Below are 23,834 nucleotides of genomic sequence, written 5' to 3'. Positions count from 1 at the left end.
CGTCAGTTTGCAACTTTTGGTTCTGCCCCTGCAGGTCCAGCTTCTAGCCCCTCTTCCTCCTCTCACCTGGACAGTCTGTACTTGCAGAAAGTAGGAGAGGGCCCAATCCCTGTGAGACTGAAAAAACCCCTGCCCTGGGAGAGGGAGCAGGAGGAGGGTCTCTGATCTGCACTTCAGCTTGGCCCCCCTGCAGCTTTCTAGGCCAAGCCAAACAAATCCACAGTAGGTCACCAGGTATGCCTGGCCAGGCGCCGGTACCCTGAAATCAGCTCCAGGATAGCAGAAAGTTTTGTGGGGGAGGATGGGTAAACCCTGGGGGGACCTGGGAGACCACCTAGGAGAGGAGTCCCTTCTCCACATGCTACTCTAGAACCCCTCCTAATCCCAGCAAGACTGAGGCAAAGGGTAGGGGATACAGGCACCAACAGGATCTCACAGAGGGCCTAGCCACCCCTGACACTAGCCCAATAGCACTGCCGGGTGCATTAGAAAAAGGCATCCCTTTCTCAAAACGCTTGAGTGCCATCTGCTGGAAAGCAGTCACAACAGCTATACAAGTCTACGATGACTACCGGAGAAATGGTGCCCCCTGGAGTTGTGCAATGCTCAATGTGCACTTGAAAGTGGCAATCTCCTCAGCTGATGTCCCTCTGGGAGTGGGTCTGGGCAGTAGAAGCAAACATCCAGGAAGGAGCAAGCGTCTCGGCACCTCCCTCTCCCGGTGCGAGTTCTGTTGATGCCATCCTGTGTAAGGCAGAGGGGACAGGGGCCCAAATGAACCCTGGGGAGATTGGGGGCAGGGGCAGGTTGGAAGGGGCAAGTGGGGAGAGAGCCTATCAACCTCTTAGGGCCATTAGGCCCTTCTGGGACCCCTTTCCCCTCCTCACCAGACTTGGTCTCCAGCGGCTGGGACTGGAAGCACTGGAGTGGGGTGGGAAGGACTCTGGCCAGGGAGACTGAATCCCCGGAGCTGGGAGTCCGGGCTAGGAGGTCGCCGCGCTCTCAGTGCGGGGGGACTGCGGGGCCATCTCAGTGGAGTCCGGGGAGAATCCTCCCAGGTCGGGGGAGGGGGCCACGGAGCCGCCCCTTCGCTTTCGCTCGCCCTTCGCTGCCCTCCCGGGCTCCGGTTCAGAAGCGCTCTCGGCGCCTGCCGTGGCTTGCAAACTGCGCCGCCTTCTCCTGCGGCAGAAAAGCACTTTCAGATGTAGTAGCGGCGGCGGCGGCAGCAGCGACGTCTTAGGACAGCGCCCCCTCCCCCTAACCGCCGCCTCTCCTCCTCCTCTCTCCCTGGGCCCCCCTCCCCCCCCCCCCCCCCCGGGAAGGCGCTGGGGGTGTGGCCAGGGGCCGGTATAAAGTCCGGGGGAGCCGGTCCCGGGCAGCAGCTCAGCCCCCTGCCCCCCTACAGCCAGCCGCCTGGGCCGGGCCGAGGATGCGGCGCAGCGCCAGGCTCGCTCCCCTCCGGCCCGCTTGCTAACTTCCTCGGCTTCGTCCTTGTCCGCCAGCGGAGCCGCCCCGTGTCCCCGCGCCCTCCGGGTCGGGTCCTCCAGGCGCGCCGGGAGCTGCCTCTGTGTCCCCCGCTGTCCGCCCGTGCCCCGTCCTCGCCCGGTCATGCTGCCCCTGTGCCTCGTGGCCGCGCTGCTGCTGGCCGCCGGGCCCGGGCCGAGCCTGGGCGACGAAGCCATCCACTGCCCGCCCTGCTCCGAGGAGAAGCTGGCGCGCTGCCGCCCCCCCGTGGGCTGCGAGGAGCTGGTGCGAGAGCCGGGCTGCGGCTGTTGCGCCACTTGCGCCCTGGGCAAGGGGATGCCCTGCGGGGTGTACACCCCCCGCTGCGGCTCCGGCCTGCGCTGCTACCCGCCACGGGGCGTGGAGAAGCCCCTGCACACGCTGGTGCACGGGCAAGGCGTGTGTATGGAACTGGCAGAGATCGAGGCTATCCAGGAAAGCCTGCAGCCCTCTGGTAAGGTGCCCCAGCCCTTGCACACCCTCCCTGGGGTCCTCCCCTCCCAGAAGCCCCTTCCCCATTCGGGTTGGCCTGAAAGGCTCTTGAAAATCCCCTGTGAGCTGAGCAGAAGGCAGGTATGTGGCAGGGCCCGACTGGCACGGGACAGGGTCAGCCAAGGAAACTGCTGTCAAGTCCCTAGCAGCCTGTTGCCACCATCAAAGAGGACTCTGTCCCATCTCTCCATCTCAAGGGTGCCTATTTGGGAAGAGAGGTCTCAATGGTAGTCCTGGCTGCTGGGGCAAGAGTGGAAAATTAAGTGACCTGGCCCAGCCCACAGCCTGCAAGTGAGCAGTCTAGGGCCATATACCTGGAGGATGGGGTTGGTGGCAGTGGAGGCTTTCTGTTCCTGATCCAGGGACCTCCCCTCACCCTGGACACAAATGGAGGCCCCAGGGGTCTGCGAAGCCAGGGCTCGAGCTTTTGACATTGAGGTGGGGTGGAGTGGGACATGTAAATTAGAGTGGCTTTGGTGGTGAGGGACATCAGAGTGGCCCTTCCTCAAAGCCCCAGGCCGGCTCACCTAGCTTTTCGAGAGGTATTGGGAAGACAGGGGTCTCTCTGCCAGGCCTGGGCACCTCCTCCTGCCCTGGTACACAGGCACCCTGCTCCTTTCTCCTGGCAGGTGCCATTTGAGGTGGCAGAAGAGAAGCAAGTCTTGGCTCCCAGCCCAGAGCTGCAGAAACCTAACGGGACAGGCAGTAGAGAGCGGAGGGATGGGCGGGGGGCGGCGGGGAGAGAGAAAGGGAGAGAGAGGTTTAGAAGGTCTCTGGCCCTAAACCCATTCTTACACTTTCTCTATTTCTCAGGGAGACTTTCAGTTTCTCCCTTATAGTCTTTCTGTCTCTCTCCTTCTTTCTCTTTATTCTTTTGTTCTTTCCTGCTGCATCTCTCAGCTTCTAGTTTCACAAACAGCATTCTCAGCTTCTCCTTGCCTCAGGATCTCCTGCCCGTTATCAGTTTCTTTCTCTTTATTCTATTGCTTTTCCTGTTTTTGTTGCCCTGCTTTGCTCACTTTCATCTCAGTCTCTTTCCGTTGCTCATTCTCTTGACTCTGTCACCGTTTCTCTTTCTGTCTTTGTTCCTGTCTTTCTCTGTTGCTTTCAGAATCTCTCTGTCTGCCTTTCTCTACCTCTGCCTCTGTTTCTTGTTCCCTCTCCGACTCTGTTTTGCTCTCCCTGTGCCTCTGTCTGTTTCTGTCTCTTTTCCTGGTGCTTGAAGCTTCCATTGTTGCAGTCCGGATGCTGGGACTCCGGCCCCAAGCTTCCTGCCCTGGGTCCCAGACCGCTCCACTTCCTCAATGCTCTGCAGCTTGTTAGCCAGAGGAGAGCAGGATGCAGGGAAAACAGGAAGGAGGTGGACCCCAGGGGTCTGGGCCTCCGGCCTCTCTGCCCTTCCTGCCCCTGGGCAGCGAGAGATAGGTCAGCAGAAAACATTCTAGGAGAAATGCCAGCCTGACACCCAGCACATCTGGGAAGCCGGGGTAGGGGGTTTCTGAGGGTGTAAGTCACTGATCCTGGGGCAGAGATGCCAGTGCTAGTGGGAGAGGAGGGGTACTGGTACAGGACCAGACTGGGAGTGAGGGCTGATCCCTTGGGCTCCCCGGGTATAACGGGTTCCGTTTGCTTCGTATCTCCACCCTCCACCGGCCAGCGGGTATCTGGCACCAGATTGGGATGGCTGGTGAGCTCTTCCTCTCTCACCAACTTGAACGTGGGACAGAAGAGCCCTCAGTGGGTCTTGGGAACCCCTTCTTCCCTGGCTGGGTAGGAACACCCCGTCCCGAAGTGGAAGGAACTGTTCCCCTAGGAGCTGGGGAGGCATGGTGTGAACAGTTTGTGAGTGTCCTGTGAACATCGTGTACACCAGCCTCGAAAGGCAGCTTTAGGCCCCTTTTGGATTACAGGGCCCAAGGTCTCCTTGCCTTGGCCTCCACCCTTGCAGTGCAGGCAGATATGGGGAGAGGGGAAGGGGAGGTCTGGGGGGCCCTGGGGAAACTAGGTACCTACTCAGCAAGCTGTGTCCATGCCCTCTTACCTCCCAGTCATCTCAGAAGTACCCCTGCCACGGCCCGGGCCACACTGCACCGCGTGAAAGGCGCCTCCTAGAGTTGTGCAGTAGCCCTGCAGGGTGTCTGGTGAGACCAGGCGGCCAGGGCTCGGCCCCTCTCCCGGCTGTCCTCCTGAGCCTTCCTCTGTCGATAGGCTACTGTCCCTCCTGCGTCCCAAAGCTTGGGCCTTCTTTTTTTTTTTTTGCTGTACGCGGGCGTCTCACCGCCACAGCCTCTCCTGTTGTGGGGCACAGGCTCTGGACGCGCAGGCTCAGCGGCCGTGGCTCACGGGCCCAGCCGCTCCGCGGCATGTGGGATCCTCCCGGACCGGGGCACGAACCCCTGTCCCCTGCATCGGCAGGCGGACTCTCAACCAATGCGCCACAAGGGAAGCCCAAGGGCCTTCTTGCCTGGGGAATAGTTGGGCAGAGAGGTCAATCACGCTCTTCTTCCTGCCTTTTCCTCTTGGGGCTGAGCTTCAGCAGGAGACTGGGGAGAGCAGTTACTCAGCGTGCCCCCTCCCTTGGCCTGCTATGGTCCAGAGGCCCACTCTTTGCTCCTGGGGCAGGTCTCCCCCATCCCTCTCCTGGCTAACACCCTCCCCTGTGCCCTCTGCCGTGACCCCCTGTCCCAGCTTTCCAAGCCAGAAAAGGTTGTGGATTAACACAGCTCAGGCCGCCAGAGGTGGGGGCGGGGTGGGACTCGTGTGTCAGAAGTCCACAATCCTGATTCAGTGTACTGACCCTCGACTTGTGGAATCTGGGGGAGTGGACAGTGGGAAGATTAGCGTTTGGACTGGGGAGATCCTAAACTGTGCTCTGGGTCCCTCTGGGACAGGGTTAGGGAACATGCAGCCTGGGTTAATTTTTAGTCAACACAGCAAATATTGTCCCCCCTACTTCAGTACTGGGAATCCAGTCATGTCATGGGAATGGGGCCTCCCCAGAAACTCTGTGCCTTGGGGGAGGCGGGGGAAGGGGGAGCATGGCTGCGTAACATTTTTTCTTTAGTTTTGGCAAAGCCCGAATTATTGGTGCCTCGGGTATCAGGAGTCTTTCCATTTAAAGACATAGGAGCGGGCTTCCCTGGTGGCGCAGTGGTTGAGAGTCCGCCTGCCAATGCGGGGGACGCGGGTTCGTGCCCCGGTCCAAAAAAAAAAAACTTTTAAAGACATAGGAGCTGCAGAGATAAGTTCTTCTCCTTTCCTCTAGCCAGACTGCTGCTTTTCCTCATCTCTAAAAAGGGGGGACAGTGGGACCTATCTTGCAGGGCTGGGGCATCTGGCGTGGAGGAAGAGTTCAATACTGGAGCAGTGATGAGGATGGTGATGAAGAGGAAGCCGAATGGATTTAAGTTGAAGCTTAACTTCTCCCCTGATGCTGGGGCTTTGGGGGACAGTAGGGCAAGTGAGCAAAGCTGGGGGGACATGCAGAGGAGTGGAGGGGGTAGGGTGGAAGGGCCAGCTGTCCTTCTCTGACTCTTTAGTCTGAGGCCGGCAGCATGGCACAAGGGTGAGGGGGACACCCCTTGAGCCAGACCTCAAAGAGAAGCCTGGTACCCAGCATGGGTGGTCTTGGCTTCTCCAGCCAGAGTGCAGGGGAAGGAGGAAAAGGCCTTTGTTGTAGGGCAGGTGGGTGACCCTCCAGATCGTGTCTGGTTGGCTGGGCCCATCTACCTCACAGCCTCACCCTGGGCGTCTTGAGGGGAGTGGGGGCTGGAGTTGAAGGGAAATCATGCGGATGAAATCAGGCAGCAAGGAAGAGAAAATATTCTAGCTTTGACCATGAACTTTGCAGCCGTTGGTGGCAAAGCTGTGAAACTTCTTCTTTCTCTGGGTCCCTGCCCTTCCTCTGTGGCTGGAGCAAAGACCAAGGTTTCCCCTGTGGCTGGATGTCGTTGGCCTAGCTCCAGCGGGGCAAGGGGAGGTGACCTGGCCTACCTTGGAAGCCCCGCCTCCCAAACAAGCCTTTCAGATGTCGGGAGGTCCGACCTTTGGTGGGGGGCGGGCAGGTTTGACTCGGCTCCCGCGCAGAGGGGAACCCACCAGGATTGCGATTTTTCCAGAGGGCGCCACCTGGGTGAGCAGCACGGGAAGGATGGACCCCCTGCATGAGCAGGGAAGTAGCAAGAATTTAACCAGTTTTAGAGATGGGGAGGTGAACGTTTTTTTTAGAGACTCAGGGCTATGACCCTCACCCTCCCAAGCCTAGTGCCTAGGGTGGATCCTGGGGTGGGGTCTCAGCCTGCCAGTTAAACAAGACTGGGCAAAAAGAAGTTACAGATTAAGTGGAAAGTCAACAGCCGGGGTACAGTCGCTGTGCTGTGGCCAGGGCAGGGTCAGGGCGCCTGGGTGCATGTGGGTGTGCACGCGTGGACCAGTGTGTGTCTGGACACCTGATTGTTTGTGTATGGTTGTGATCCTTGAGTCCCAGCCTGTCTGTGTCTGAGCTGGCAGATAGGGACATAGTCTGCGTACCCCTGCCCCTGAGAGAGGCAGTACGGAGCCACTCTCCCTGCCTGCCGTGTTCTACTCCAAGCTGAGACACAAGCTGGTGGGGAAACCAAGGTGGGGGAGGCCGGGCAGGCTGCCTGCTGATAATGTCCCACGTGACGGGAGCCCTCCTGATACAAGAACATGAGCTATGTTTCCAAGCTCGCCCTATGCCCTACGCGTCCCCGGGGTTCAGTGAGTGGACCCGGTTGTCTTCCTTCATGGCACTTCCTAAATTAAGGGATGATCATTCCAAATATCCTTTAATAATCCCCCGTGTAGCACAGGGAGATCAGCTCGGTGCTTTGTGTCCACCTAGAGGGGTGGGATAGGGAGGGTGAGAGGGAGAGGCAAGAGGGAGGAGATATGGGGATATATGTTTATGTATAGCTGATTCACTTTGTTATAGAGCAGAAACTAACACACCATTGTAAAGCAATTATACTCCAATAAAGATGTTAAAAAAAAAAAATCCCTCCCCCGAGTGTTTTTGTGAACTTGACTCATAGAAACACAATGTTGGAAAGTAGTCGAATTTCTACGGCATATCTCTCCGGGTCCTTGAGACCTCTGCCACCCTGACGTGCCACACCTCCAGGGCAGAACTCTATCTCCTGAGGCAGCCCCGTGCATTAGAAAACTCTTCCTAGGGAACCTAAGAACATCTGGCCACTTACCAAGAGGGACAAGTGTCACTGTGCACAGCCGTGCTTTCCTTTATGATCATGAAAAGAAAGCAAACTCGAAGGAAGAACAACAAAACCTTTCCGGTTGAAGGGGGCCCTCAAGGTAGTGTCGTGGGTTTTGTCAAATGAGCCCCTGGGATCCTTAGAGCCTTTCCAGGTAGAATGGTGGCCCCTTTGTTCTAAGCTCACTCCGCTTCTGTGGTTCCAAGACAAATCTATCAATTCTTTTAGGTCTTCTATTTCCTTTCTCTCCAATCCCCAGCTCCAGCCTACACACCTGCAGTGCTGTGACCCCATCCACTAGTCTTGTGGCTTTGGGCAAGGCGGACGCGGTGATGGCGGGGGGTGGTCACTGGCCAGCCTGGGCCTTCTTAGCCAGAAGCTTCCTTGGGAAGGTCTTCAGGGAAGAGCTTGGATCTCAGGTCTTCTCTCTGGTTCCTGCCTGGGGGCTTGGGATCTATCTTCCTATGGCCCCCTTTGCACAATCCTGGTCTTCTGAAATTGATCTGCCCCTTCTTTTGCGGCCCACACCAGCCGGGAAATCTTGCTGTAGTGGCTTCTCCTTGGTTGACCTTCGGGAACTTGATCTTTTGGGACAGAAGTCCCCTCCAGACTGTCCTTCTTGGGATGTTAAATAGGCAGAAGGAGGGATTATATCTATCTGCTTCATTTATTCCTTCCCTCTGTTGCTTTTTTCTAAGCCAGCCCTGCATCAGTGACAGAACCTCTTCCCATCCTCGGTGACTGAATTTTATACATAACCTTTGGTGTGGAATCTTGACAAAGACTTTCTGGGGGTCTAGATTCCTCCTTGCCTGGTTTCCCTTTATCCACGTGCTTCCCCCTGGACCCCCAGAACTAGGAGAATAAAAAGAGAACTAACCCCCCAACTAACCTTGGCTCTGCAGAAAAATACCATTTAACCCAGAGGCAGCTCTGGGACTGCTGCCATGCATGGAGGAACCTGCTAACTCCTCAGGAAAAAAAAATCCTGATGCAAACCAGATGTAACCTTCTGTCCTGCTGCCAACATCTGGAATGCTGGCAGGGGCTCTGCACTCAGGCCGGCAGCAAGTTGCCAAACCCAAGCATTTCAGAGGTGGCTCTGATCTGCAGAGGGACCTTGCGATCTCTTTGTCCAGCTCAGCCCTGTGTTCTGGTTTTGGCCGCCCGGCGGGAGGAGCAGCGGTTACAATTCTGGGACTTCTGGATGGGGTCTTTCTGGAGTTCGGATAGAGCCTTTAGGAGAGCCCAGGGAAAGCGTGGCGGTTCAGCCTCACCACCCCCATCTCCGCGTCCCCAGTGCCCTGGCTCTGGGCAACAGATACGCACTTTGGATGGGGTCTGAAATGTAAGGATGGGAGACTTTGGGGTGGGGGTGGGGGCTGAAGGGATGTGTGAGGGTGTTCTCTTGGTCCTGGAGCCACACAGCGTCTCAGACACACGCACACACACACACACACACACACACGTGCAGGCATACACACCGACTCCCACTTCTCCTGTGCAGCCAATGGAGAGAGTTTTTGGGCCAGATTTCTCATCACTCATGGAAACTTTGATTCTGGCCGTTTGGAAGAGGGTCAGCAGAGCCGACAGCCCTGGGGATCCCCTGGCTGGCTCAGCGAGATGCTGAAAAGAGTAGGAAAGGAGAGAGGAAGAAAGAGCAGACCGAGAGGGGGATGGTAGGAAGAGCTGAATGCAAGGGGGATGAGATTCGGTGTGGGGCCCCCTGCCTGCCTGAGACCTCCCTGCAGGGCCCAGGGGACCCTCCTGCTGTCTGGGCAGCTGCAGCTGGTGACTCATCTGAGGGCTGGACTGGGTGGAGTGAGGGACGAATCAAGGACTTCAAGAGGAATATTCTCCTGGGGAGTGTGGAAGAAACCGGGGTGCTGCTTTCATTTCTTCGCAGCCCCCCAGAGCCCCTGCTCTTCCCCAGCGCCAGGCTGGAGAATCCCTAAGAAGGAGAAAGCAGGTGGGAGGCTGGGTTGCTGTGCCGCCTTGTCCTTTCCCATCGCTGACCTTTCCCCATCTTGGCCTGATTGCAGACAAGGACGAGGGTGATCACCCCAATAACAGCTTCAGCCCCTGCAGCGCCCATGACCGCAGGTGCCTGCAGAAGCACTTCGCCAAAATTCGAGACCGGAGCACCAGTGGGGGCAAGATGAAGGTCATCGGGGTCCCTCGGGAGGAAGCCCGGCCTGTGGTGAGGATCTCTGACCAAATGCGCACGTGCGTAGGCACATACACCACCACCATCACCAGATCTGGACCGTGTCCATTCAGCAAACATTCTTTAGATGTCTGCTGTGTGCAAGGTGCACCTAGTATGCATCATCAGGACCCAGAAAGTCCTCACTCCTCTTCTTGAAATTCCTTTCCTGCTCACCAGTTCTAGACACTGGGATAGCTGAAGCTATTGTTAAACACTGAGACACTTCCGTACTGGTTGGTGAACAGCAGTGGCCCCAAGCCTCCTGATGTTTCTCGGCCCTTCCCAGGGATTCCCCACCCCAGAGCTTCTCAGGAGCTAAAGGGTTCATGCTGGCCATAGCAGGGAGCCTTGGGACCCTGCTCCAGGGTCTGGCTAATGTCCTTTCTGATGGGTGTTTCTGACAGATCCATGCCTGGGTCTTACAAGTTGTTAATTATATGATTTCATCCGTCACTCCTGTTTAGAAATCATCCCCTTCCTGTCCTTCACCATAGATTTCCTTTCCCCACAAGTTCCCTTCACATCATAGCCCTCCTTTTTAGAAGCCCTTTGGCTCAAGGTCCTCTCTTCGATGTCCCTCTGTTCCGCCCGCCAGCGTCCCCTGAGCCCGAGCTCCTCCTTTTACCTCGTTGGGCCCTGCTCAGCTTCCAGGCCTTAACCCTCCTTTCAGAGCCCTCAGTCCTGATTTGACCCCCAGCCCCGGTCCTCCTGCCTCTCTCCCTTCTGCTGAGCAGTTTCATCCTCCCCCTCCTCCAGCCCCAGGGCTCCTGCCAGAGTGAGTTGCACCGGGCCCTGGAGCGGCTGGCCGCCTCGCAGAGCCGCACGCACGAGGACCTCTACATCATCCCCATTCCCAACTGCGACCGCAACGGCAACTTCCACCCCAAGCAGGTGGGTCTCCATCTCCGCCGACTTGGCCCGGCCTCAGCTCCAGGATGTCCAGGATGGAGGTCTCAGGAAGGGGGGAGCTCCTCAACCCAAACCTAACCCCTTGGACCCTCCCCAAACCCTCCCCCAGCCTCAGGACCCCAGCTCATTTTGCAGACGAGGAGACTGAGGCCCAGGGAGGGGTAGAGGCCGGCCCAGAGTCACGGAGCGAGTTAAAGGTAGACCAGTTACCCTGCCTCCCCGTCCAGGCTTATTTCTATGACCTCTGTAGTCACCATCTGTGATGCAGACCTGGCACTCCTGCCAACCTCTGCCTCCAACCCTCTCTCACTCTCCTTCCTCCATTCCTGTGAGTTCTCCTTTGTCCCTGGATGTCTGAGGTTTCCACGTGTGGCCTGTGGGATCTTAGTTCCCTGGCCAGGGATCGAGCCCAGGCCCTCGCAGTGAAAACGTGAAGTCCTAACGACCGGACTGCCAGGGAACTCCTGATGGCTGAGGTTTCATCTGGGAATGGAGGGGCTAGGTCTTGAAGAGTTGAGGAGGAAACTCAGCCTGCCCCTTCCCCCAAGCTGAGCCGCCAAACCACCTGGGGTTCAGCCAGGCTGGAGGTGAAGCCAGACCTGACAGCTGGAGACGGGAACTTTGGGTACAGCAGAGGAAGGACGAGGCAGGAGACAAGACAGGAATGCAGAAACCTCTGTACCTCCTTACGCCCTTAGAACATGGGCTCTTCTGACAAGCCCCCAGGACGCTGGGATGGTCAACGAGGTTGGCTTGCTCCAGCCCCATCTCTGGCCTGTCTCAGTCGGGCTCACTCGGAAGGGTGGCATATCTGGGCAGGACACTGGGTGGGGTGCCTCGTGCTGGGTGTGGCCTGGATCTCCTCCAGCCCTTGTGGGTGTAGGCACACACGTCCTCCCACTCGGTGCTCTACAGACGAATCCACAAGGTGGACCACCACTCAGCCAGAAGGGGCCTAGCTAGGAGGAGAAAGGCTGCCCCCAAGTCTGCACACCCCAGGATGGCATGAGGAGGTTATGAAGAGGTGTGCGATGGAGGAGGACCACAAAGGTCTCCCCGCCAAACCAACGCCAAACCTCCCTCCAGCCTTTATCCCAATACCAATTTTATCCTTGTCCCAATTTTTCTTTTTCCTTTTTTTTGACCACGCCATGTGGCTTGTGGGATCTCAGTTCCCCAACCTGGGCCCTCCGGCAGTGAAAGCAGAGTCCTAACCACTGGACCTCCAGGGAATTCCCCCTTGTTCCAATTTTTAAAAACTGTCCCCCCGCCCCCGTTAAAAAAATCAATAGACTTTATTTTTTAGAGCAGTTTTAAGTTTACAGAAAAACCGAGCAGGAAGTACGGAGTTCCCATCTACTTTCCCACCCCCAGCCTCTCCTATTAACATGAGTGTGGTACATTTGTTACAGCTGGGGAACTAAAATTGATCATTAGTTATTAACTAAAGTCCATAGCTTACGTTAGGGTTCACTCTTTGTGTTACACACGTTTATGTGTTTCCTTCCCCCCGGTTTTTATCCCACTGAAAATTCTGACACTTGACCCTTTATCTTCAGGCCAATTCTGACCCTTGAGACAGCCTTCACTCCAACTCTAACCCTGACTCTGAAATACACCTTTACCCCCTACTTTTCCTCTTCCCCCGTCTAACCCCGATCCAGACTTTAGCCCAGCTGCTTTCATTGTTCTGACCTTGACCTCTGTCTCTATCCCAATTCCATTTCTGACCTGGGCTCTAAGCCTCACCCCACTCAAGTCTGAGTCATAATTCCCAGTTCAACTGCAACCCTCACGCTGATCCTACGCTAACTTCAATGTGGTCTTAACCATAATCCTATTCTTAGAGTCCCAACACAATCAGAACCCAAACTAAAACACGATCAGAACACAAATTAAAGACTTCTCCAACCTGAACCCTAGCCTTTCAAATCCAGCTGCGCCTTTCAGCTCCATGGATCCAGTCTCCCCTCCAGGTAGAGGCTACAGAACTTCCTCAGGACCCTGGCTTCGGGACCTTCTGCACCAAAACTGTCTGGACCTTTCCTTCTTGGCCAACTTTACTCCAGTGAGCTCAGAGGACCCATGTTCAAGAAAGCCTGTGCCCTCAAGAGTCCATCTTGGAGCCACTGTCTGACTTGGGGGCTGGGCTGGGACCGGGGCCAGCTGCCTGAGATCTGACCTCTCGCACCCTTGTCTTGGCAGTGCCACCCGGCCCTGGATGGGCAGCGCGGCAAGTGCTGGTGTGTGGACCGGAAGACGGGAGTGAAGCTTCCGGGGGGCCTGGAGCCGAAGGGGGAGCTGGACTGCCATCAGTTGGCTGACAGCTTCCGCGAGTGAGGCCTGTCAGCGGGCGGGGGGCTCACTGCCCCCTGCTGCCCCCTCCCCTGGAGGCTGCAGAGCTGACCTGGAGCCTGGGTCTGAGTCCTGGCCCTGCTTCTGGCCCAGAAGTTTCCCTTGGGGTGTGTTTGTGTGTGTGCGTGTGTGCTTATGAGCATGGGTGTGCCCTTGGGGTGAGCCGAAGCCTAGGGGTGTCCTTTGGGCTTAGATAGCCTGAGAGAGCCCTGGTATGTTTCCAAATTGATCCTGGATTCATTCAGCCCTTCAGCCATCTATAAACACTTCTTGACCACATACTACATGTCAGCTCTAGTGTTCAGCCCTGCGGGCTCTTATTTTGACTCCCTCTGATTTAGACGTGTGAGGCCACCTCCTGTAAGGTGAGCACAGGTCTGTAGGAGAAGGAAAGTCCCAGTCCCATAATGAGGGGAGGAAAATAGACATGTACCTTGACGGTTGTCCCTCCCCTCAAACTAGTCAGAGGGTGGAGGCCATAGGGAAAGTGTGGGGTAGCAGATGACTCAGTGGTTAGGAGACCGACTGAGACCCAATTCCAAAGCTAAAGGCTGCCAGGCTCCCCTTTACTTCCTCCCCAGGTCCCTCCAGGGGGAAGGACCTGCAGGGACAAGCCCACCTTAGCTTTGTTGCCTGGCAACTGAGACCCTGCTTTGGGGGAGGGAAGAGGTCAGCGGAAGGCCTGCAGGACAGAGGGCTGGGGAGGTGGGGCCCATCTCTGAGCAGTGACTGGGGAGGAGGAAAGAATGCACAGCTGGACTGCATGTGCCTGATGGAGAAAGGAAACCACATGCTGGGAGGTGAGGGACTTACCTGGGGTCCTGCTTCCTCCCCCATTTGTGGTCACAGCCAGGAAGTCACCAGGATGACTCCATCCTTCAGTGGCTCACTGTGGCTCTGCCTCCCTCCCCACACCTCCTTCCCTGGACCTTCCTCCCCGATATTTCCCTACCCACCGGGCATTTTCTGGCTTGACTGGATGGAAAGAGACTTAGGAACCTACCAGTTGGCCATGATGTCTTGTCTTTTTTTTTTTTTTTTTTTTTTTTTTTTAACAAAACAGAACAAAACCAAAAAAACCGTAGACAATGGTGTTTGGTTGATTTATTTACAATTAAGAGACAGGGATGCACCAGGGGTGGGGAGAACTGTCTTACATGGTAAAAGGACTGCAAAGGGTCAGCCAATTCATCCTCCTCTTCCTTGCAGCTTCTTCTTGGGGAGCCTCTCTGTCCCCAGAGTCTGTGCTGTCTGTGTTCAGACTCCTGGTGGGCCAGTAATGGCTTCTGAAGGGAGGGAGCAAGCTGGGCCAGAGCCATTTCTGGGATCAGCTGGTGTGTGAAGCGGGGGCATTTCCTAGGGCATCAGGCAGACTGGGTTTGTGTCTGGATTTGATTTATCGATCTAGTGAGGGGAGGTACTGCCCTGAAGCTAGGGAAAGGGGGTAAGCTCTCCAACACATTCCACAGCTCTGACTGCCTAGATTCCTGACTGGGGGTTGGGGCTGAGATTTCATTCTGAGGGGTTGGGAGTGGGGGTATCTTTGATCTTGCTGTCCTGGACTCGCCAGGCTGTGGGCTCTCAGTGCCAGACCCAGAATGTGTGCCCACGTGGTACCACTGGATTCCTGGTCATCTCCCAATGCTCCTTACCTCCCACCTTTGTGCTGTGTGCGCGCGCGTGCGTGTGTGTGTGCGCGTGTGCGTGTGTGCGTGTGTGTGTGTGATCTCTTGAGGCACTCCCAGGCTTCTCGATTGCACTGGCCCCTGACGCACTGGCACCTGTGCCGTCTGAATCTTGAGCCTGGGGCCGCAATCCTCATCTCTCTAACTCTGCCTCTGTGGCGGCATCCCACAGCCATCTAGTCTTCCTGAGGCACCACAGGCTGCTGCCAGCAGCAGGAGATAAAGAACAAAGTGACGCTCCTTCAGCTAGGGGGCCTGCTCTTCATAGAGCCCCCTCGTTCTGGGGCCGAGGCCAAGGCATGCTGGGAGAGGAGGTTGAGTGTAGGCTGAAGATGAAGTTTTAGGTCCCTAAGCCAAATGTAGGGAGAGTATCTCTTTCCCTAAGGCATCTCTTTAAATTCCCCTTTGTCTCCAGCCTCCCTTCCTAATGCTTTATTCTTGTATCCTTGGAATGGGTGGTAAGAGGTCCTTTACTTTTCACGCGCCTCCAAAAAAAACCTGGGTCTGCTTGGGAAGTAGCTGCATGTGTGGCCTGGGATGTGCCTTTGTGATAGGTGTGTATTTATAATGCGTGTGTGCGCGCATGTGTGTACATATAGTGAAGTGACACCTGAAATGTGAGTGAGAGTGTGGGCTTTTACAGGGCGTGTGTACCTCGGCTGGGTGTGTGTAGATGTGACGCACATTTGTGTGGTGTGTCTGGGTGGGCTGTATGAATCTGAGTATGAATGGGTGTGATGTGAAGAGAGAGGGAGTGAAATTCACAGTGTATGTATGTACTTCCCTCCTCCACTCATTAGGTGTCCTCAGTGCAGGGCTTGTAGGGAGCTGTCTAGCACAAGAGAACAGAGGATGTGCACTTTGGGAGTGGGAATCCCACATCCCACAGAACGCCCCCCACCCCTGGTGCTTGCCCGCACCATCTGGGAGCCAGGTCCTAGTTGTCAAAAAAGAAGGAAATAAAAGCAACTCTGGGGACTTCCCTGGTGGTCCAGTGGTTAAGGCTCTGCGCTTCCGTGGCAGGGGTTGCAGGTTCGATCCCTGGTCGGGGAACTAAGATGCCACATTTTTATTTTGGCCATGTGACAGGGCCAAAATAAAAGCAACTCCGTGTCAATGTGGACACCCTCTACCACTGCCAGGCCAGAGGAAGTGAACTGCCCTGGGTAGTGTCACAGTGGGGAGAACCGGGCTCCAGAGAGGAATTGCTGGTCTAGTTTGTACCTAAGCCCTCCCGTGGCTTCCAGATACGCTTGAACGGTCACTCTAGTTACCACAGGGGCATCAGCCTCTTGGCAGAGGTGGAAGGGAGGAGGAGGCAAGGACCAAACTCTTGTGTCCTGGTGGGGCCACCATACCTAGAATAACTTTAATTTATTAGATTTTTACAGTTTTTTTTGATGTGGACCATTTTTTAAAGTCTTTATTGAGTTTGTTACAATATTGCTTCTGTTTTATGCTTTGGTTTTTTGGCCCTGAGGCATGCGGGATTCTAGCTCCCCAAGCAGGGATTAAACCCGCCCCCCCCCCTGCATTGGAAGGCGAAGTCTTAATCACTGGACCACCAGGGAAGTCCCCTAGAATAACTTTAAACCAAAGTCCTTGAGTGGTCTGTCCTGCCTCCCTAAGAAATGTCATTCCTCCCACTGTGGTTTGGAGCAGGGGGATGGGGACCCCCTAGCCCGTTGGTGCTCACTGGCATCAGGCATTCATTCGGTTTCCATCTCCTGGCTCCCCAGTGGAGATCAAGACCTGATGTCTGGCTGAGGGGTGGAGGCTGGGTTTTCCATTGTCAAGAAGGCCAGGTGGGAGTAGAGAGAAAAAAATGGAGACTTGGATTGATTCCAGTACTGGATTCAGGTGAGGGAGTCTCTGGAGAGCTGGCCAAGCCTCCTGGCCCCTTCTCCTATCGGGGACCTGAGGTTGCAGACACAGCCATTCCTTCAACCCCTTCCAGGAAAAGGCTGCTTGTTCTAACCCCTCTGCCCTCTGGGCCAGATTCCACCACTAAGTTACTCCAGGAATGTTATGCGGCATGCAGGACTTGGGGCTCCTGCTCAGGGGTCCCCCTTTCTGGGGGGATCTGGCTGTGTGGTAAATGACCCTGAAATATTCCCAGTCAGAGAAACTCCCCCTGCATTCCAGACCCCTATGGCAATATCACCTCTGACCTCGAAAGAGAAAGTCAAGATGATGTGGTTGGATGGAGCTGGGAGGCACTGGCAGCTGGGATGCTGGGCTGTCCTAGGGAAGAGGGGAGGAAGGGGGCGCTTTGTGAGTCTGGGGAGAGGGTCAATGAGGAGGAAGTATATTCAAGGGGGAGGAGGGAGTTAACGGGAGCAATGAGTGGAGGAGGGGCAATGGAACGGACCTCGGGGCACACACACGCGCATGCGCAGGGGAGCAGACACCGCGCCAGCCAGCGTGGTGCCTAATTAGATCCTAACTGTAGAGTAACCTGTCCCCTCTATGTCTGAGGCCCCAGAGGTTGGGGAGGCTTGGGTTCAGGGAGTAGAAGTGGGGGTGCTGTAGATAATTAGAAACATACCCTAATGAGTGAGCAGGCACCACCAGGACCACCTCTCCCCTCTGTCCCCTTCCCTTCCCCAGGTCCCCAACCCCCTTCTCCGTGACCTGGACAATTCCAGCCAGGCAAGGGGAGGGGCTGGTGGAGCCTGGGAGTGGAAACCCGGTGGGATTGGCTTCCTGGACCCTTACACAGTCTCTAAAGTGCAAACAACATATTTTTGCCATGCAGTGGTATTTAATTACACATAAAAACAGAGCCATTAAACTGAAATTAAACCCTTGTTGGAATCACTTAATTCAGGGCATGACAAATTGCTTTCAGTGGAGGCAGCAGTGAAGTCCCTTCAGGGAGAGATGGAGATTAGCGGCTTCCATAGCTGGCTGGGTCCCCTCTTTGTCTTGGCCCCCTTGCTGGCTCTAAATTCTGAAATTGGGGTCAGAACCTTCTAAAGACCACCCAAGCCAAAGGGAAGCCTCTAGGTTTGTTCAGGATGACAGGAATGGAGGGTTGGAGAATCACAGAATCATTGTTCAACCCAGTTTCAGACAACTCGGTCCATTTTATCCATGGGTAAGTTGAGGCCCAGGGGCCAGTGTCATCCAGAGCCAGGAGAGAACCCTGGTGCCAAGCCATGACCGGGGAGGCTGTTTTATCCTTTCACCCTAGGCCTGGAGACAGAGGTTGGGGCTGGGTGGGTGAGGGAAACCAGAGCAGGCCCTTGTCTAAGTCTGGAGGCAGCAGGGAAAGCAAAATGGGTTCCTGGGGCTTGGGCTGCTGAGGCAAACTTGACTTTGTGGAGGGCAGCCTAGCGCCCAGACTTCGGCTCAGACAGACCTGGTCACTTAACTACTTGGGTGAGGTTGGGCAGGTATGACCTTCCAATCCGGCGAGCCTCAGTTTTCCTATCTGTCAAATGGGGATGGTGATTCCTATCTATAGAGTTCCTGTGAGGGCCAGTGGGCAGAATGCCTGAATAGGGCTTGGGGCCAAGTCCAGTAAGTGGTTCTCCTGGACTTCCTTCTCAGGACCTGTGGTCCCCATCTGTAATAAAATCCAGCTGGGACCTGGTGGTTTCTAGGGCTCCCTTGCTCTGTGTTTGCAGCCCTTTCTCCTCCCTCCAGGCCCCTTCTTTCCTGCAGTTTCCCTTCTCTCCTCTGTGGTCTAGTTGTCTAACTAAGGGCAGAGGTCTGGGGTGTATGGTTAGACCACTGGGTAGGAAAAGGCAGGCCCAGGCCCCCTAAAGTTTCCCTGCCTCACCTAGTCTTCCAGTGGCTGTGTGTGAGGCCCCTCTGGGAGGTGAAAGGGGGCCACACTATGGGGAGGGGTGCTGGGGTGCACAGTGAGGTGGTGAGGTTGTGGTCTCCCTCCCCCGTGTGCCCTCCACAATCTGGGAACCAGCTCTCCTGATTGGAACCAGATGGGTCCGCTGTGGCTGGAGGCCTGTCTCGGCAGTCCACTTACTCAATGCTTCCCTGGGAGGGGAGAGGGGGCGTGGGCTAAGGGGAAGTGGAGGTGAGGAGGGTCCTTTTCATCAGGGCTGGGAGAGAGACTACTTTCCTTCTCTCTCCTCTCCAGGCTAGCAGCCTGGGAACTTTTCTATTACCCACAGAGGATTATGGTGGGACGGTGGCCAGCTGAGGACAAGTCTCTCACTGAGGCTTAGGGGGGCAGTCTTAGAATTTATGACGCCTCCTCTGGGAGCCTGAGCCCCATTCCTGAAGCTCAGCTTAGCTGCAGGTTGCCAAATAGGGGCTAACTATGCCTGTCCCCCGACTCCAGGAGTGCCCCGAGGCCATTCCTCTCACCCTTGGACTCCTTGGCCTTGGTAGACTGCCAAGTTCCTGCGCTGGGGGTTGGGGTGGAAGGGCTGGGGCTGGGCAGAGGCCCAGGGTTCCCGTCATCGCAGGCCTGGCAGCTACCCGGCTGCAGATGGCCCTCCCGCCAGCCTGGCGGCCAGCACAAATGCTTTACAGCTGTACCTCTATCGGCTTCCCCCGAGAGCCTAGAGACAGAGGTAGGGAGCTGGGGGGCACAGAGCTACGGTGGGTGGGGGACAGGCTAAGATGGTGACCCAGCAAACCCAGGTTGCTAAGATAGAGAGGACAAGGAAACTTGAGGATCCAGAAAAAGCTTCCCGAGCAAGGACCGCGGGGAGGATCCTGGGTGCTACGGCCTGGCAGGTCCAGGGATCAGGGTCCCTGCCTCCCTTCTGGGTCCTGGTCTCTGAGTAGAGTCAGAAGCTTCCAAATTGAAGCAGCAGGAAGGGGAGCCCAGGCTCGTCCCCACCCAGGGGAAATTGGACCAGACTGCTCAGGAAACAAATTCAATTTTCCAGCATCATGGAAGGTTAGTCAGACAATAGAGGGCTTTTTTCCCCCAGAAAACATAAGAAAAAAAACATCATAAGAAACAAAAGTCCAGTTGCCTTCGGCTGAGCTGTTTCCCAACTTCATTTCTCAGCTTCAGGTCAAGGCTTCTCATTCAAAGTGACATGTGACTGCTCAGTGACCCTGGCCTGATCGCAGGCCTTGTGAGGGACCATGCTCCCAGGGTCTGTGACCACCCCGACTTCCAAAAGCCCTGGGTGGGCCCAGCCCCATGCACCAAGGGAGGGGCAGTGGTAAAAATAAAAACCTTCCCCCAAAGAGATTTTGGATTTAGGGGCTGGTGAGTCCTAAATCCCAGGCAACAGGCCCAGATGGGTTTATATTAAAATGTAAACGGACCTGAAAAGTTTTGAAAAGTTTTCTTTTTCGGGGGTGGGGTGGACCACAGGAAGTTGCCTTTAAAATGCAAACAGACCTTGTAAACCCCTGCTTGGGGAATTTCTTGGGGCTGGTTTGAGGGGAGCTGGCCTTGCAGGCTAGGGAAGGGCCAGCCTCCAGTTGGGTCCTCTGCAGATGGTGGCCTTGTAGGGGACTCTGGGCCCTGGCAGGGGAGGAGAGGGTCAGCACAATCTAAAGTAGAGGGCAGGCCCAGAGTGGGGGAGAGCAGAGGTTGCCAGGAGACAGATCCCAAAGTTCTAGGGTGGGAGGTGGGCGGTGGGGAAGACCACACAGGAAGCCTCGGGAGAGAGCTGGGCGGCATCTCCTGGGCTGGAGCTGGGGGGGCGGGGCGTGTAGGGCGGCGCGTGGGTTGTGGGGGGGGTTGTCAGGGAGAGGGATGGCTCCAGCCTAATGGCTGAGAAAGGTCCTTCCTAAGAAGACCGGGGCTGGGAGCAGCTTTCAAGTTCTTCTCCAGTTCACCCATTACACAGATGGGATACAAAGGCCTAGATGGGGTCTGTGATTTGCTTGCCTGAAGGCATAAATGAGCTGGTGGCATACAGATTAGAACTCAGAGCAGTGGTCTTTTGGCACCGTCTCCCAGTGGGGGCAGGGGAGACTCTTCAGGCTCCAGAAAGGGGAAGCTAGGAAGGGCTATAATATTTGGGAGGAAGGAAGGAGGTCCTGATGGAAGATTCTGGGTGGAAGATTACAGGGAAATATGCCACCTTTCAGGCAGACAGAGGGACAGGTGACTTTTGTAACAGTCTGGGCAGCCTGGTGTAGCGGCTGGAGTGGGATGGGGACCTAATCGCTGGTGGGAGAAGAGGGGCTTGTCAGAGACACCAGAAGGAGGGGCAGACAACTCTATCCTGGTGTAGATGGAGGCAGGGGATTGGACTTGATGACCTCTGGTTCAATAAGTTCCAAATGTCATCATTATCATAATCACCATGGGTTTGGGTCCAAATCGCTTGGGTTCAAATCACACTTTACCATTATTATGGTTGGACCCTGGGAAATGGACTTAATCTCCTAATCCGCAGTTCCATATCCATCATATGAGGGTAAATAATGATACCTACATAGTGTTGCTATCAAGATTAAATGAGATAATACACGGCAAAGCTTCTAACAAATACTGTAGGCCTGATGTGCGCCAGGCACTGTTTTAGGTGCTGGGGATCCAGCAGTGAACATGCGGGTCTTTTTCTCCGTCGAGCTCCTGTTCCAGCAGCCTGGTACGTGGTATTATATTAGGTGCCCAGTGAGAGGTCGATAGGAGTGCTAGCCTTCTCAGAATGAACACTGGTACTCCACAGGCTACAAAGTGTGTTCACGCCCAGTGTGTCTCTAATTTTTTGAGGCGGATATTACAGTCGAGGAAACTGAGGCTTAATGCCCAGGGAAGTGGCTTGCCCTAAATCATGCAACTAATCAATGGCAGAGGAGACCTGCCACCCAGATCTGTCTGACCCCCAGGCTTCTAATTCTTGATGCAGAAGAGAGAATTTGCGTGTGTGCGTGTGCAGGGGAGTGGGGTGAACTAAGGAGAGGATACATCCCATCTCGGTGTTCACGGGGTGTCCAACCCGAATGCTGTGGAGGAGAGAAGCTCTCTCCTGGGTCATGTGCAGGCCTCTCCCGACCTCCTAGCCAACCGGGGGTCACCTAATTCTGCATTGCTCACGTGGGCACTCAGCGTGGTATTTGGTGACGCAGGTGAATGAGTGAGCGAGACTCATTGTCCCTTTCCTCCCTCTCCTTATTCTCTCTTTCTGGTTCCCTCTTCCTGGCTTGTCTTCCTGCCCCACTAGGCCTGCTCCAAGCCAAGCTCCACTTGCTCCCCGGCAAGATTTTTTTTTTTTTTTTTTTTTTCAGTACGTGGGCCTCTCACTGCTGTGGCCTCTCCCGTTGCGGAGCACAGGCTCCGGACGCGCAGGCCCAGCGGCCATGGCTCACGGGCCCAGCCGCTCCGCAGCATGTGGGATCTTCCCGGACCGGGGCACGAACCCGTGTCCCCTGCATCAGCAGGCGGACTCTCAACCACTGCGCCACCAGGGAAGCCCCCCCACCCCGGCAAGATTTGACTGGGAAGGGGTGAAGGCTGAGACACCTTCCAGGAAGCAGAGAGTTACAAAACGAGTCCCTGGCTGGCTCCAAGGGCACAGACTCAAGAAGAAGAGGGTCTGCTTTGCTGGGGCTGAGAGCCCCAGCCTGGCCGGGACTGGGGGGATTATGGGGGTGGGGAACATGGCTGGGGCAGGGTCCTGTATGGAGGGGCACTATGGATTGATTTGACACTTACAAACCTCCATTATAACACTGTTACAGTCATCCATTTTCCTGGATCACATGAACAAAGCATGCAGCCAGAAAACACTGCTGCATTAATCAAGGTACTGCCTTCTGGGTTGGGGGCCTTTAGCCCCCCAGCCCTGCCCTCTTCTTCCAAGTTCTCAGCCTATTGGATAGCATGAGAGTTAGGACCAGGGGTAGGGGGTGGGGGTAGGGTGTTAGGGGCTGAGGATGAAAGCAGAGGTGAGCCACCTGCGGGAGATGAGTATGGGGGCTGGCTGGTCAGATGGGGTAGGGGTGAGGGTGCCTCAGCTCTCTGGGGAGTCCACTCTGTAGCCAGAGAGGAGGCAGGGGTTAGAGGACACGGGAATCTGGGTTTTGAGAAATGGTTGGTGGCACAGCGGGCTGCTGTCCTCCATTCCCATCAACTCCAGCAGCAGCTGGGCTTTGCTGTGGGTCCAGCCACCGGGGGCAGAGGGGCGAGGGGATTAAATGGGACAAGAGTAAGAAGGTTTTTCTGTAAAGGGGGAGAGGATGGGTTTGGGGGTGGGTGGGTGGAGAAGGTATGATGAGAAGAAGGGTGAGGAAGGAGAGAGACCCTGGGAGGGGGAGAGGAGGGAGGGATGGTGTACTTATGTGTAGAGAGAAGGATGAGAAAGGGATGTGGCAGGGTGGAAAGTCGGGAGACATGACATTGTGGGTACGGGGGAGAGAGGCTTAAGACCCAGGACTGCAAAGCCTGGAGAGGAAACCCCTTCCCAGCTCCTGCCTTGGTGGAGGTCCTTCTTCCCTTGCTGGGCTGGCAGCTCCGCCCATCAGCAAAAGTCAAGTCAAGTTCCTATGAAATCTTCCTAGAGGAAAGATGAGCTATGTAAATGCAGTAGAGGTCATTACCTCCCGTGGACTCTGTCCAGGGCCAGGGAGGGGGCTGGGCGGGGGGCTGAGAGGGGCCCCCTCTGGAACTGCAGTTGGGCAGTGGGAGGGGCGGCAGGGGCTTCTCAGTGGTGGTTCAAGGTCTCTTGGGAAGGTCTCTTCACTTCCTCCAGAGCAGCCCTTGCCACTGGGTCACACAGCTCAGTCTGCTCAGAAGCAGTACCTCTCCCCTTCCCAAGGCTCTGTAGGAAAGGGACATCGGTGCAGCCCCTTCTGAACCACTTGGCGAGGCTTTCCCTGGCCTGTCCATCTTGAATCCCTAATTGCAACGGGTCTGGAGAGGTCTGGGGGGGCATTACCCCAAGACTGGAGGCAGAACCAGGATGAATGATGGGGCCATTGCCCAGGTCTTCAGGACTGGGCTGGTAGCTCGGGGTTCATCTGGGTTCAAGGATTCTTCTGGACTTTTCTTGAGCTGCCTATGTTTCACCAGCCTCTCCTCTCCCTCAGGGAGCCCGAGTGAGACTCTGGAAGCTGGCAGGGCTGTCACACGTGCTCACCTCAGCCCTGGCACGCACAGGAGAGCCCGGGCCTCCTCTCTTCCTGGCTCAGTGGCAGGAAAGGGGTCGTGAAGAAGGAAAATGGGTGTGTCAGACACGTGGGGTACCCAGAATGATTTAAGCAACGGCTATGAAGTGGAGGTCAGTGGAGACTGTCCTGCCGTGCCAGGGGTGTGGGAGGGGTGTGGCACACGTGGTCTTCTCTCAGACACAGCTGCCACCTGCCCAGCCAGGTCCCCTTTTCTGTTCAGGTTTCCATCTCTGACGGGATAGCCCTGAATACCATAGGACCAACTCTTGTGCAAAAACAGACACTTTATTTTCCATGATGGGAGCTACAAGGCCCCCGTAGATATATGGGGGGGGGGGGTGCTCTCTGCCAGCTCCCAGGCTGTCACCTTGAGAACGTGGGCACTGT

General features: G+C 55.9%; 1 protein-coding gene across 1 annotated transcript; it reads left to right on the top strand.

The window, feature by feature from the left end:
- Positions 1–1,383: 1,383 nt before the first annotated feature.
- On the top strand, positions 1,384–13,786 carry IGFBP4 (insulin like growth factor binding protein 4). Its single transcript, XM_065896564.1, has 4 exons — positions 1,384–1,957; positions 9,275–9,432; positions 10,198–10,332; positions 12,556–13,786. Exons 1-4 carry the CDS (start codon positions 1,609–1,611, stop codon positions 12,688–12,690), a joined length of 777 nt encoding a protein of 258 aa, XP_065752636.1. The 5' UTR covers positions 1,384–1,608; the 3' UTR covers positions 12,691–13,786.
- Positions 13,787–23,834: the final 10,048 nt, after the last annotated feature.

Source organism: Phocoena phocoena, chromosome 19 (assembly GCF_963924675.1).
Source record: "Phocoena phocoena chromosome 19, mPhoPho1.1, whole genome shotgun sequence".
Lineage (NCBI taxonomy): Eukaryota > Metazoa > Chordata > Mammalia > Artiodactyla > Phocoenidae > Phocoena > Phocoena phocoena.
The sequence above is the reverse complement of the archived record's forward strand: the minus strand, read 5'-3'. Positions and strand labels throughout refer to the sequence as shown.